The 13,975-nt window shown below is 37.4% G+C and overlaps 2 protein-coding genes and 1 long non-coding RNA gene across 3 annotated transcripts; 2 read left to right on the top strand and 1 right to left on the bottom strand.

Moving 5' to 3' along the window:
- Positions 1-402: 402 nt before the first annotated feature.
- On the top strand, positions 403-5,942 carry LOC124300113 (alanine aminotransferase 2). Its single transcript, XM_046753804.1, has 7 exons — positions 403-647; positions 832-1,051; positions 1,380-1,791; positions 3,438-3,767; positions 4,264-4,708; positions 5,090-5,358; positions 5,475-5,942. The coding sequence occupies exons 3-7, from the start codon at positions 1,510-1,512 to the stop codon at positions 5,751-5,753; spliced, it is 1,605 nt and encodes a 534-aa protein (XP_046609760.1). The 5' UTR covers positions 403-647; positions 832-1,051; positions 1,380-1,509; the 3' UTR covers positions 5,754-5,942.
- LOC124300112 (cysteine sulfinic acid decarboxylase) lies at positions 5,644-9,211 on the bottom strand. The gene is made up of 2 exons (XM_046753803.1): positions 8,666-9,211; positions 5,644-7,615 (listed from the first exon to the last, which is right to left on the bottom strand). The coding sequence occupies exons 1-2, from the start codon at positions 8,972-8,974 to the stop codon at positions 6,239-6,241; spliced, it is 1,686 nt and encodes a 561-aa protein (XP_046609759.1). The 5' UTR covers positions 8,975-9,211; the 3' UTR covers positions 5,644-6,238.
- Positions 6,975-8,099, top strand: LOC124300115 (uncharacterized). The gene is made up of 2 exons (XR_006907152.1): positions 6,975-7,114; positions 7,348-8,099. It is a non-coding gene; the product is annotated as an uncharacterized LOC124300115 (long non-coding RNA).
- Positions 9,212-13,975: the final 4,764 nt, after the last annotated feature.

The following is a 13,975-nucleotide window of genomic DNA, read 5'->3' as shown; positions in this document are numbered from 1 at the left end:
CAATCTGAAGCATTCAAACAATTCGTGTGCATTGGTATTCGGCGCATTACATAATTGTAACCTGATGCAAATTTTAGTTACATAGAATCCAGGTGCCGCAGGCTGTTGCACTCGCACTATGCGTTGACCGAAGGCATATGTATGTATTCAACGCAGTGTGCAATCAGATGCATTGCTCAGGTTGGCCTGCAGCGTAAGCCGGCACCCGTATAAATCGTATTTATACCCACACGAACATACTGCTCCGAATTCTCGCTCGGTAATGAACGTGTGTGAATACGTCACATAAAACCAACTGTACGCGTGTAGCAACGTTCTACATACATCGCTTACTCGTTACGTGTTAGTTCCGTCTTTCGGACTCTGGAACCGAAATAGTAGCACAGTTGAGGCAGTCAAGGCAGGGTTCGCGTCGACGCGCGTCTTTGCTCAGATACTTAACTTTTTTGCTCACATAAGATAGAATATGTAAATGTAAAATATCTATATTTATCTGTAAACGATTATTGGAAATATCGTCGGAATTATCTAGTCGTAAATAACCGCAAATTCGCATCTTTACAATTGACCACGGTGTCCAGCTAAAGTACAGACCGGAGAACATTCATCTCGCAGTTTCTAACAACTGTACTCAATAATAATTATATGTATGTGATAACCTAACGATCGCGACCTGCTGCGGCCGAAGCATTTTTCCTCTTCTGCTTCCCCGCTTATTTTCTTGTTCTTCATGTATCTATCTGTTTATATTTATCTATCTCTCTCGTTACTTTTTTCTCCACGTGACTATCCGATAATTAAATAGCTGTACTGATAGTCAGTTCGTTTTAGGAAGAGGAATGTATAATATGGGAATACAAATTGCACAGTCAATATCAGCCATTCGTCGCGTTTGGAGTTGTTAACACTTCAGACCCGTGTGCTCGATCAGCTATCCTGAACCTCATTTGCAAGCCGAAAGCTCGCGAGATCAATCCTTGACCTTGATATTTTCATTTTGTTGATTCCTCGTGATGCGTGTTACGCACACCGAAACGTAACGTACTTGCAAGTGTGTGTTTTTATTCTTTCTATCCGCTTGTTCTGTGCTATTTTGTTTTTAATTAACAATAATTTGTTGTATATGTACGTTCATAACGATACGTATCATATATATCGCTCTCACAGTAGTGTTGAGGTTTTACATAAATACGGTTGTAGGATTAAAGGAGAAGAAAAAAAAGTAATCAAACGAGTGTAATCATATTGTTTGAACAAAATAGTTTTACAAAACTACCCTTCGCTAACTAACAATACAGCATATTCTTCGAAAATCCCTTGCAAAGTTACCACTGCGCCGGTCTGGATGATATTAACACGCTGAAACTCCATTTCTGTAGGTATTGAAAAGAGAAGAGAATAGAAAGGAGTGGAGAGGAGTGAAGACAAGAGAGACAGCAAGAACTGCACCGTAAGAAGTTACGTAAAATTGCATCCATCGCTGAGGTGAGAAGCGAGTCATTTGTCACGATGTCAAGCCCTCGTCTGCTGAACGCCGTTATCGTTAAGTGGTCAAAAACAAGTGGGAATGGAAACGGAGGGTGTTGGCCGGCCGGTTCAGTCGGCGCGCGTATTCGCTCCGCGTCTGTCATTAATCGTCGCGCCATGGCAAGCGGCGGTGTTTCCAATTCTCAAGGCGATCAAAAAGTACTAACAATAAACAATGTCAATCCGAACCTCAAACGGATGGAATATGCCGTTCGGGGACCTCTCCTCATACGTGCCCTTGAAATCGAAAAGGAACTCGAAAAGGTGAGGCTATATAACCATCGATACGTACGCATATGTCATTATTCTACTTGCACGCACATCCACACTCGTATTCGATTCCCGTTCCATCGTTTTCTCTAAGTCTCGATATTCAACCAACGTAGCGGGAATTTCGCCATTCGCGTTGTACAATTGTACAAATCGTCAATGCCGCGAATTCTTTCCACGCATCTGATATTTCCATCCGTCTGTCTACGTATACCTATTACATCTATTTTTTATCCATGGATTTATCGGCCTCAGGCGTTCGTCCACGACTGTGACGTCTGAGGCAAAAATATACTTTATGCAGTATACATGCCTAGACTTCGTCGTATTATGTATGCGAAATATAATTGTTTTGCAACCTTTTTCAAAGTTTTGTCTGCTTCTGGCTGATTATGTAGTAATTGCTGTATGTACATAGTACAGATCAAGTTACATGCGATTTTTTATCTTTCCTGTAATGGATACTCTGATCACATGGCATTGTGACTAGAGAGCACAGTCCAATACGGTAAACAAATATACTGTTTGCTGCTCGTAACATGATGCATCAGCACAATTTTTTACGTACTCTTGTTACAAGTTCACCTGACAGATATGATTGGTTTATCGGACAGCATATGTATAGATTATTATCCACTTGAAATCTTAGCTCAAAGTTCGATTAAAGAATTAACAGAGTTGTACAATGCATCTGAAAAGAAAAAAAAGCCTCGGAATCTTATTTTCATGGATCAAATAGCCCTTTTGTATTGTAAAATGTCAAAACAATATTTATCCTACATAATACGGAATTCCTGGTAAATATGTCCAAGATTACAAGCTACTCACCTCGCATCATCGATCCGAAAGATAGTGTCAATTGTAGGTTGTACAATTTGAAAGCTAAGAAAGATATATAATTGAAATTTCATTCATGCGATAACTATCCCAGATCCGAGCCAAGAGACAGCATCACGAGGTTGAAGATTGTAACATTTATGTAACGATTCAATCTTTTTTAAAAAATGGTGTTTCGAAACTTTGTTAAAAAACACTCATATTTTGCATAAAAGATTTGAAATTTGCAAAACTGGGAAACATCAGAGAAAAGTTAGGGATTGTTACACTTGATCTCAATTTTGAAACAAATTTCTCCACCTTTGATATTGCAATTTTTCTTTTACTTCACTTATTTTCAAATGAAAACACTTCAGATTTAATCATTTAATCCAATTAACATATAATTATTAATATAATATATAATAATAATTCTAGAGGTTAGAAAACCTGAAGATGTCGAAGATTTTTTGGTAATGAGTTCACTGAGCATGAGTGAAAGAATAAGCATAAGAAAAATCTATATTCTTGACCCTAGTTAATCAAGCAGAAATAAGAAAACATACAGTGGAACAAAAAAATGGTCAACAAAATAGGACTACATGGGAACTAAATTCATCAAAAATAATTTAGAAAACAACAAAACCACTAAAATACATTTGCAACCTGTCGAAAAAAACAGTTTTTTCCCACGTATCAACACAATTAATTAATGTCTAGCGAACATATTCGTAAAACCCGTGAAGTACGCACACTTCATATTTATTTAGCACCATGTGAGAAACTTCATTGCCGAAATATCTAATAATTGATAATTTACCCAGGGCGTCAAGAAGCCATTTACCGAGGTGATCAAAGCCAATATTGGAGATGCCCACGCCATGGGACAGAAGCCTATTACGTTTCTTCGGCAAGTTTTGGCTCTAACCGTCACCCCTGAACTTCTAAACGACCCGAAATACCCTGAAGATGCTAAAAGCCGAGCTAGAGCTCTCTTGGAGGGCTGCAAAGGTTATAGTGTTGGATCCTACTCTGATTCTGCTGGTATTGAAATCATTCGAAAACATTGTGCTCAGTACATCCAGGAGCGCGATGGAATACCAAGCGATTATCAGAATATCATTTTATCTGGAGGTGCCTCTGATGGTATTAAGGTATGAAGCTTTAGTTTTTTAATTGACACATTTATCTTGAAATTTTTCACTGCGAAACGTGAACTTATTTTATTTGATCGCTGATTTATTATATTCATAAATGATACCATATTCATGAATTTTTGATTGCCGTAAAATTGTTATTTACGTACATGCAAATTGCAACATCATGGAACCGAACGCCAAGCATAAAAAATCCGTCAAAAAATCATCACGTTCAAAACGAGGACAAAATGTATTGGTTGAATAACATGTCCGTCATCTTATGAATTGATTATAAAATCTGTGAATTATAGTAGATTAATTTTGGTTAATACGGAATTAAATGAGTTGATGAAAAATAATTTTCAATACATTAAACTTGCATCTATTTCCATCTTGATTGGAAACTATATTTGACCCCAATTTTACAAATATGTAGAATACAAATATGTAGAAGTCCTGATTGTGTTGTTGAGGTTGAATAATGCTAATTATTAATACGAATTTGTTACAGTCTATTTTGAAGCTATTTATTGAAAAAATTTATGGAAAGCCGTCTGGAGTGATGGTCCCAATACCCCAATACCCACTGTATTCAGCTGCGCTAGCAGAGTTTGGTCTGGCACAAATTGGATATTATTTGAACGAGGGAAACAAGTGGTCATTGGATCCAAGCGAATTGGAAAGGGCAATAAACGAGGCTAAGGTTACTTGCACTCCCCGTGTCTTAGTTGTTATCAACCCTGGAAATCCAACAGGACAAGTATTAGCGAGAAAAAACATCGAGGACATCATTCGATTCGCCCATAAGCACAATCTCTATCTAATGGCAGATGAAGTCTACCAAGACAATGTCTATGATAAAGACAGTGCTTTCCATTCATTCAAAAAAGTCCTAGTTGAAATGGGAGAGCCCTACTCGAAAATGGAACTTGCATCTTTCATGTCCACATCTAAAGGTTTAATATTTATTAGTTAATTAAATCATTATACGAATTCGATGTTTGAGATAGAAATTTTCACATGAAATCATTTATAAAATAGACTGCATAGTTCTTAATTTTTAAACTCACATTTTAGCATGATTTTTAAGAGTCAACATAATCGCAATTTGTACATTACAGACACTACCTAGATTTTCAGTTGTAATCTTCGTTTCAATACTTAAGCAGTTCACAAGCATTTCAAAAACGAAGTTTATTTTTTTATCATTGACATAGAGCTCTCGACGTTTAATAGTTTATAATACGTATTTTTCTTGTCTTTGAAAATTTTTGACGAAGCGTGAGTAAAATTGATGAAGTATATGTTACAGTTTAACTAACAATATATTATTTTAGGCTACATGGGCGAGTGTGGTCTTCGAGGAGGATATTCAGAAATTCTGAATATGGATCCAGAAGTGAAAGCGATCCTGCTTAAATCAATCTCTGCAATGTTATGTCCAACGATTCTGGGACAAGTCACGATGGATGTGGTGGTCAATCCACCGCGACCAAACGAACCATCGTACAAACAGTTTCAGGAAGAAAAAGCTAACGTTCTCAAATCTCTTGCTGAAAGGTCACGCATGGTAGTTGATACCATAAATAGTATCAAGGGATTCAAGGTGCGTAATTATATGCAGTATGCGTCGTAATAGTTGCTTGACGCACTTTGACAGAAACTGTTTAATTCCTAAAAGATAATGAAAGCATGGGTTTAATTTATAAACTTTTTTTCAAGGCAAATCCGGCAATGGGTGCGATGTATGTCTTTCCCCAATTCACACTGCCTGAAAAAGCGATCCAGGCAGCAAAAGCCGAGGGAAAAGCACCGGATGTATTTTATGCATTTAAGTTATTGGAAGCTACCGGGATTTGCGTTATCGCTGGATCTGGTTTTGGGCAGAAACCCGGAACATATCATTTTCGAACGACCATTTTACCCCAAAAGGATAAAATTAAGACTATGCTTGCTAGTCTAAAAGAATTCCACGAAAAATTCCTTGAAGAGTATAGCTAAATGAAACCTGACGCTGTAAAAGCTAGACTATTTACTAAGTGATAATTTATTATAATATTTTATATACATTTATATACACATGTATATAAAGTTGTAAATACGGTCAAACAAGTGTGCTGGTCAAAGATAAGTAAAAGCTATTATTGATAAGTGATCATTGCGAAAAATAAATTTAAATACATCGCGTAATTTTAGTTGAATTAATAAAGCAGCCACAATTTCAGCAATAGCAAAAATGAAACTACTATTTTCATTACTTCAATAAATATTCTACACAGGATTATCAGGGAAACGAAGAATGTAATCGTGTGGTTTCCACTAATACTTTTTTACATTTGGCACATGCCCAATATTAATTTTTCACTACACGTACATCACGCTACAAATTTTGAATATTTACACATTTTTTTAGGTCTATAAATAACTATATATATAAACAAATTATAAATTGTATATCAGATGTTACTTCACGTATATCACAGAATTTACAATTTGTAAGAAAGCCTTTCTATTTCTTCGATAAAGAACATCACATCACTCTCCGTCACACCAGAGTTTTGCAGTACAAGCCTGAAAAAGTTTGGATGTTCTCTTAGAGGCTGGTAAGTTATGAGCATTGATCCCTTGCGTACCATCTTTTCCTTAATAAGAGGAGCGATTTTTTGCAGCGCCAAAGTTAACTCTTCGCCTTTGAGGTGCCGCTTGGACGGAGGAACATACCAGAAACAGACATTGGTGCATTCCGGCTCAACGAGCAGCTTCCATCCGTCCCTTCCTCTTATGGTATCAGCAAAGTATTCGGAGAGCTGAAAGACTCTGTCAATGTGTGACTCGAGACCATCGGATCCCTTGGCTTTCCACATAAACCAGAACTTGAAGACGTCTGCTCTCCTTCCGCACTGAATGTGTTTGTCTCCAGAATCATACGAAGTGTCATAAAATTTATCTTTCTGGAACAGATATGTAGCATTTGCGCTGTGCGCCGCCTGCAGAAGGTTTTCGTGACGTGTCAAAAGTGTTGAGCACTGCTGCGGAGCTGCTAGCAGCTTGTGAGGATTCCAAGTGACTGAATCTGCTAATTCAATACCGTCCAGAAGGTGGCTGTACTTTGCGGAGACCAACGCACCACCACCCCAAGCAGCATCGACGTGCAACCATATTTTATACTTTCTGCAAATATCTGCAATTCCCCTAAGCGGATCGAACGCTCCAATCACTGTTGTTCCCGCAGTCGCAGAGACCATCAATGGGACTCCACATTCCGCAACGGCCCTTTGAATTTGAGCTTCGAGATCATCGAGCATCATTTTTCCGCGGGAATCAACGCGCACGCTGTAAACATTACTGGTTCCGATTCCCAGGTAGGCACAGAGCTTTTTTATCGAGTAGTGAGCGTCTTCGGAAGTGAAAACCACCAGTCTCGGACCTTGGCTCAGGCCGGTTTCTTTCAGCTGTGGAAACTGATGATGCCTCGCAATGTTCACCGCGTATCCGTTCGCCATTGAACCCCCAGGGCAGAATATTCCGTCACCTTTGCCGTCTGGCCATCCCACGATCTTTCGCATTTCTTTTAACACAACTTCTTCCATTACAGAGAATACTGGGGACACTTCGAAAGTGTAGACGGAAGGATTCAGCGCGTCTGTCAACCATTGGGCAGCCAGTCCGTATGGATCGATGGACGAGTATAGTTGATTTATGAAACGAGGATGTCCTGTCTTCACGCTGTAACGAATCACGCTCTTCGCTAAGGACAGCAGATCCTCGTGCGTCAAGCCCTTGTCTTCCGGGTTCAGATTTATTGCGGACAGGAGGTCTATTGGTGCCGTCCATTCGACTACCCGATTTTTCCTAGATGTTCCCTGGAAGAAGAGCATTAAAGAATTCGATTATGCCGTCATTTAAATAACAAATTTTTTTTAACGTACACAAAAGACATCGAAATCGCGAAAAAATATTTTGTAACATTTAAAGTATAAACTAAGATATTTGTGCGACTGTGATTTCGTAGTCTGCAGAGAAAGTCGATACATTATATACTTTACGCTTACTACGCAGATACACACTATATAATGAATTCAATTTCAACATCGTTGATATGGTCCGGTATTATATCCTTAGAGGTTACTCTGCACCGAGGTATTAATTAGGTTTGCATGCAATCGAAGCGTAATATGATATAATTTGGCAAACAACGAGTATCCTATGAATATGTGAAATAGACAGAGGAGCAGAACAACATAATATCTCAGGATCCGGTTTAAAATCATTGTATCTCAAGTTAACATTTTGTTCGCCACTGCTGGGTACATGATTCTTGAGGGAATAAAGATGCACTTCAATTTATTTTGCAAAAAATCATCTTTGATGCAAACATGTGTTGCTAAACCACTTGATGCATTTTCAATCAAGGCTTGATATAGCACTGAAAATATAATCCATCAGTAAATTTACTAAAATAATTTTTTGTTTTTCAACGAAGTATTGTATTTTTCGTAACAACATCACTTTACATAAAAAAAAAATGATTGCTTTGTTACCTATGCGAAATACGAGACCATGAGATCATTCTTGATAAAATGAGTTTACCAGATTAACAAGTACTAATCATATAGGATGTCAGAGAAAGTAGCAAAAAAAAATTTGCTTTCACAACAAATTTGAGAAACACTAATTTTAGAAATACTGAGATGACAGTGTAATTCCGAGTATCTAATCACAGACGACTGCAAAAAAATGATGCAGTTATGCAGAAAATTTGACGGAGAATTTTCCAAGAAAACTTTGATCTATCTTAGAAATACGGATCTTTCTTCACGCAACTGCTAATGTATGAACTAATAATCAGTAACTTCCGTTTTCACGTTTCACTTCCGTGATTCCAAAATAAGAAAATAAAGGCACTAACTCACCTCGAATACGGCCTTCTCGATGACGATGTCCATGAAATCGCGGAGGAACTGTTCGTGGTTTTCTTTAATCGGAAGACTGCGCCAAGTTGCTTGATTCAAACTTGAGGAAGATTCGTTGTGCCTCGGGAAATTTTTCGATTCACCGTCGTCGTCCTCGTCATTACGGATTGATACCGAACGAAATTGACCCTGCAACACATCGACGGGCAAACTAGTGGCGTCTCCGTTCTTCGGATTCAGAGGCGGCCAGTCGTTAGAATCCTGCTTCTGATCCCAGGACTGGTCGAAGGTCCCCTCGGTGGCTGGCATGGTTTATCGCTCGGTGACGTTCGGCCGAGGAGTTGGTGAACCGTGTGTCGCTAGAAACGGTTCCACCCACCTTTATAAGCCAACGGAGAATCCGCCAAGGACGTAGTGAGAATGCGAGCAGGGGAACTCCGGTGTCGATATTCAATGCATGCCGTTTTCCTTCTTTCCGTAGGTTTTCTTTTCACCATCCGCTTTCGTCATTTATCTGCCTGATTCCCCGGTGTCTGCGGGTTTCCACGCATTGCCTGAAAAAATGCCCACAGCCTTCATTGGGAGTCGTGCTCTTTCTTTTACTTGTCACTTTACCCTTTATTACCAGTTACGTGCGTCATCGAGCTATATTATATTAATGTATACTGCATTTCTCCAAACCAGAAACGCGGTAACACTATTTCCAATCTTGCACACAGGGAAAGCCCGTCGGTGCGGTTGTTCAAAGAAAATTACTACGTTCAAGTAACTAATAAGGCAACACCTGCAATACTCTGCCTACGCGTGTCTTTGCTTTACCGCAAAATCTATAATTATTTTGAAGATGACGCGAATATGAGGGATTCGGTCGAATCTTCCACAGTGTCCTCCGATCTTTAGTCCTTCTGAAACGTTGACTTTTGAATTCTTTGCGTAAAAAAAATATATAATAAAAATAAAAAAAAATGATCAAATATTCTAACACCGAATGTGAAATGAAAGTACTTGGTTGAAGTATTAAAAAATCTTTTTTTAAATCTGAAACAGATAAATAATTTGCATAATCTTCTTTTTTGTCAACAAGCTCAGAAGTAGCCATGCTATCAATGCATAATTGATCTGCTAAAAATAATACTAAGTCAACAACCCTGGTCAACCAATTTTTTTTTCCTAAGTTTACGTTTAAATAAATTAATTTTGATTCTATACATCGAATAATAACCAAAATCTTAATTTATTACTTATAAAGTTTGCTTTTGTCTTTTTTACATTGATAAAATAAAAATTTTCAAACAAAAGTGGTTTAAATGCCAAAGTGAAGTTTGTTTAATTGTTGCTTACAATAAATGTTTGAGAAATAAGGTATTTTTTCTGAAAATCCGAAATGTTCTTCTGGTTCATACAAAAGCAAACTTTATCTAATAAAACTCTTTTTTCTTTCACTAGTTACGTGGAAAAAACCAAAATTGGACATCGAGAACCCAGACTTGAAATTGGTGTTTGATAGGTGTAATGCTAGACGTACACGATGTAATAGGGTTTACAGTAGACGTAGTTATTGATACCGCATCGTTAATCATGCACTGCTTTCCTCTGCAAAATTGTGAAAATCTTAAATTACATTGACGGAATGAATCGCGTACAATAAGATTAAAAACGATTGTCTGCTCTTCGGTAACAAAGCCGTAGATATAACTTAAATGATTTTAACTGGTTTTCGTACATTAAATAATTAAATAACTGACCAATAAGTAACAAGAATATCAATATATACGCATTTATTTTCAATAAGAAGGCCTTTGAAGATATTTCCCGCGTGATTCGCAATTTCAATATTAAAATTTCTAATCAAAGGTTAATTTCAGCTACCAACTAGAAGCTATCAATTCAGGATTTACTTATTAAATGAATGCAAACTATGCTGTGAGATCGACGACACTGGTTTGTCAGCTGCTGTAATTAGCAGCTTAGTTCATAAATTAAACAGGACAACTGTCATTACAACTTTCACGATCCTGAGTATACGGTCCGAACGAGATTTCAAAATAGCAGAATAAATCAAAGGTTCGTTTGTAGCTTAATTTTAGGATTCAACGTGGTATAATAATATAAAATGGTACATACAACTGTGAAACCCAAACGAGCAGCAGAAATCGGTGAATCTGCTGCACGACCCGTTATATACAAAACTGCCGCATTTATATACATATAGCAATTAGTTGTTAGTTGTACCAATCAGCTGACGAATAAAATTGCAGCCTGCAGAAACATTTACAATTGAAAAACAGTTTATAAATGAACCTGGACGCAACCTTGCAAGGTATAAAATTTAAAAATGGCAATTACTTTATCATTTCCACTCAATATAAGCATAAACATATACTGTGCAGTTCTTCCTCGGTACTCTTTTTACTTTTTATCATCTGTGGTGATATGAGAAATGTAACGGCTTCGGTCAAAAGTGAATTATTCTAATTTCAATGAATAATTGCGTTTTCGAACCTCAAGTATCCGAAATACAAGTATTTAGAAAAATTACGGTCTAACTATTTTTACGATTTGCTGTCTGTCCCGACGAAAGCGGCAAACTCCGGCGATGATTTCGGAAATGGCTTGATGAAAAAATTTGAAATTTACACGACTTTAAAACCAAATGATGGACGTTAAAAATTGCCACGTTCCGTTTTCTTTGACCGTATGCTCCTGTCGAAAAAAATTCATAAAACTCGATGGACTTCGACACAGTTCGTACGACATTTATAGCGAAAATTTCTTACTAATTGCTATAAAACGAACAAAACAAATTCAATGAGAAAGAATTTCACGAAAAATGAAGGAACCAGTTTATACTTGTAAACAACGGGTCATTTATCTTGCAGATTCGAATTTCCAGAAATTCGACCAAGAAGATGTGGCTGCAATAACGGTGAGCGACGAAAGTGGCAAGGCAGCGCAATCAAATTGGCATTAAAAAGCAAATTGCTCAGTTCATGATGCTTAACTAAAACGGAATCAGGAGAAGGGAACCTTCGTTCTGCAATAAACTTACTATATCCACTCGCGTGAATACGAAGCCGATAATAATTCACTGCAGGACGTTGCGTAGGGAATATACTGACTGGCAATGCGCTAAATATTTCAGGATCACATTTACGCGACCGGCAGTCAGCGTATTCCATGCAACGTCAAAGATAATCTTATGCATCTCAATTATACTCAAGTGATAGAATCGCTGAATTAGCTACATCTGTTTTGTCTCGACCCTTATATTTTATTTTTTCAACGGCTTTTGTTATCTAATCGGGATGAGGAAGAACCTTGTCTAAAAACAAAACCAATAAAACATATTATAATTTTTTAAATTTTACTCTTCTTTTATACAGTAAATACGTTACACGTATAGTTTGGTGAGAATATAAGATTATTTTACACGGTCAACGTATAGTTTATTCCCACGCAATTTCAAACCCAAAGGTAGTTGCTTTAAATTCCATCAATCACTAGAATCTCTTTGTAGCCACATTTTGAAGAAGTGGACTTTTTCTTTTGTTTCCCATAAGTAGCTATGGTGTTGATTTGCATACTGGCGTATAGTAATATTGTACGTAACACACCGTATAAGAAAATAAAATCGAGAATGGTGGCGACGGATATACCTTACATTAATTTTGACACATTCTAGGCCACCATACTCGTTTTATTCGCAAAAACAATTGTTCAGTACCGTTTAAACAATAAAGCTAAAATGCTCCCTCTGGTCTTCACCGTTTTCCGTCGCCACTATTATGTATACCATCGGTCATTTATGACTCGAAAGTTATATTCCTTATGAAACTAATTCTCAGCATTTGTTTTTATAATTTTAGTAGTGAAATGGAATCGTCAAAATGTTCCGATTAAGAATATGCAAACGCAAATGCGATATCTACATTTAGTAAATATTTATTTAAAAATGAAGACAGAAAAGCGCGAAAGATTTCCTTGGCAGGAGCGTAACTTTTAAAGTGCCGCCGAGTTATTAATAACCCAGGTGTAGACCAGAGGGTTAGTAATGCCAGTAAACACAGGGTGTGCACTAGACTGCCTCAAAAAATACTTTATTTTTTTTTTCGATCTCCCACTTCACGAAATCATAGTTTTTAACATAATATTGAACCTCGTGAAAGGAAATTGCTGTGCGATTTTTTTAAGCGGTGCCGCATCGACATTTTTTGTTCGCTATTTATTTAACACGTAAGAAATCCAATTCTAACGGTTGAAGGGAGATAATAATTGTTCCATACAACAGACGGAACTCTGTAAGATAGCATTTGATAATTTATATGTTTTCTTCGAATCGGCGTATCGTAAAAATTTTTCCTGATTGGTTTTTGGCTACGTCAGAGCAAGACGATTGGTCTTGAAGAGGCCAATCGGTGCAATGCTGACAAGATAGTTAGTTGCAAGAATGCAAATTTGAACTCTAAGAATGATACTTTGCGAAATGCTCGTCTCGTCTTCTCTCACGTTCGTTAAGTTTGGTCGGTGAGAGTTCGCGAGCCTGAGTTGAAATTGAAGATATGAAATAAAGAAATGAAAATGATACATGAACGATTGTCGGTGCGAGACCATTGCGCATCAAGATGGTAATTAAATATAAATCTATATGGTTCTTAAAAGCTATGGTATGAGTATGTGTGCTCTCTTATGATAGTTGCACGTCGGTCGGTTACGATACAGAGAGGGTGCAGCCATAATTATCGGCTCTGGCGTAACAACCGCTCTCATTTAAGACCTTGATTACTATTGGTCAAGAGTTGGTCAGGGTTTTAAATTATCAGGCGCGTTGACGCTGATCGTTCAATATATATGTGTGCGTGTGTGTGTTTGTAATTTAAGAGCTTAAATTTGAACAGGTGTATTTTTATATCTAAATGGCACTTTTGAACATGTTTGCGAGAGAAATTTTTTTTCTCACTTACACACCCCAATGTAATATATGTACACCATGTATATCTTGACCGATCAGCGTCAACGCGCCTGATAATTTAAAACCCTGACCAACACTTGACCAATAGTAAACAAGGTCCTAAATGAGAGCAGTCATTGTAATATCGAAGGCCGGAAATGAATTGAAATTCCGAGGCCTGTTTCTGGAGCAGTTTTGTTTAATTACACATTCTCCATCAATGTTATATGCGTTGCGTATTTGATGACGGTAATACATGCATTGCTTTGCCTGAATGTACACTAAAAATGTACTGCCTCAAAAAAAAAACCTTGATTTTTTTTCGGTCTCTCACTTCATGAAACCTCTTAATATTAAGGTCG

This window comes from Neodiprion virginianus, chromosome 3 (genome assembly GCF_021901495.1).
Source record: "Neodiprion virginianus isolate iyNeoVirg1 chromosome 3, iyNeoVirg1.1, whole genome shotgun sequence".
Classification (NCBI taxonomy): domain Eukaryota; kingdom Metazoa; phylum Arthropoda; class Insecta; order Hymenoptera; family Diprionidae; genus Neodiprion; species Neodiprion virginianus.
Note: the sequence above shows the minus strand (reverse complement) of the source record. Positions and strands in the feature narration are given on the sequence as shown.

Coding starts and splice junctions, on each gene's coding strand:
- LOC124300113 (XM_046753804.1), top strand. CDS start 1,510: ATGTCAAGCCCTCGTCTGCTGAACGCCGTTATCGTTAAGTGGTCAAAA. Junction 3,768..4,263: donor GTGCCTCTGATGGTATTAAG/GTATGAAGCTTT, acceptor AATTTGTTACAG/TCTATTTTGAAGCTATTTAT. Junction 5,359..5,474: donor ATAGTATCAAGGGATTCAAG/GTGCGTAATTAT, acceptor CTTTTTTTCAAG/GCAAATCCGGCAATGGGTGC.
- LOC124300112 (XM_046753803.1), bottom strand. CDS start 8,974: ATGCCAGCCACCGAGGGGACCTTCGACCAGTCCTGGGATCAGAAGCAG. Junction 7,616..8,665: donor TCGAGAAGGCCGTATTCGAG/GTGAGTTAGTGC, acceptor CTCTTCTTCCAG/GGAACATCTAGGAAAAATCG.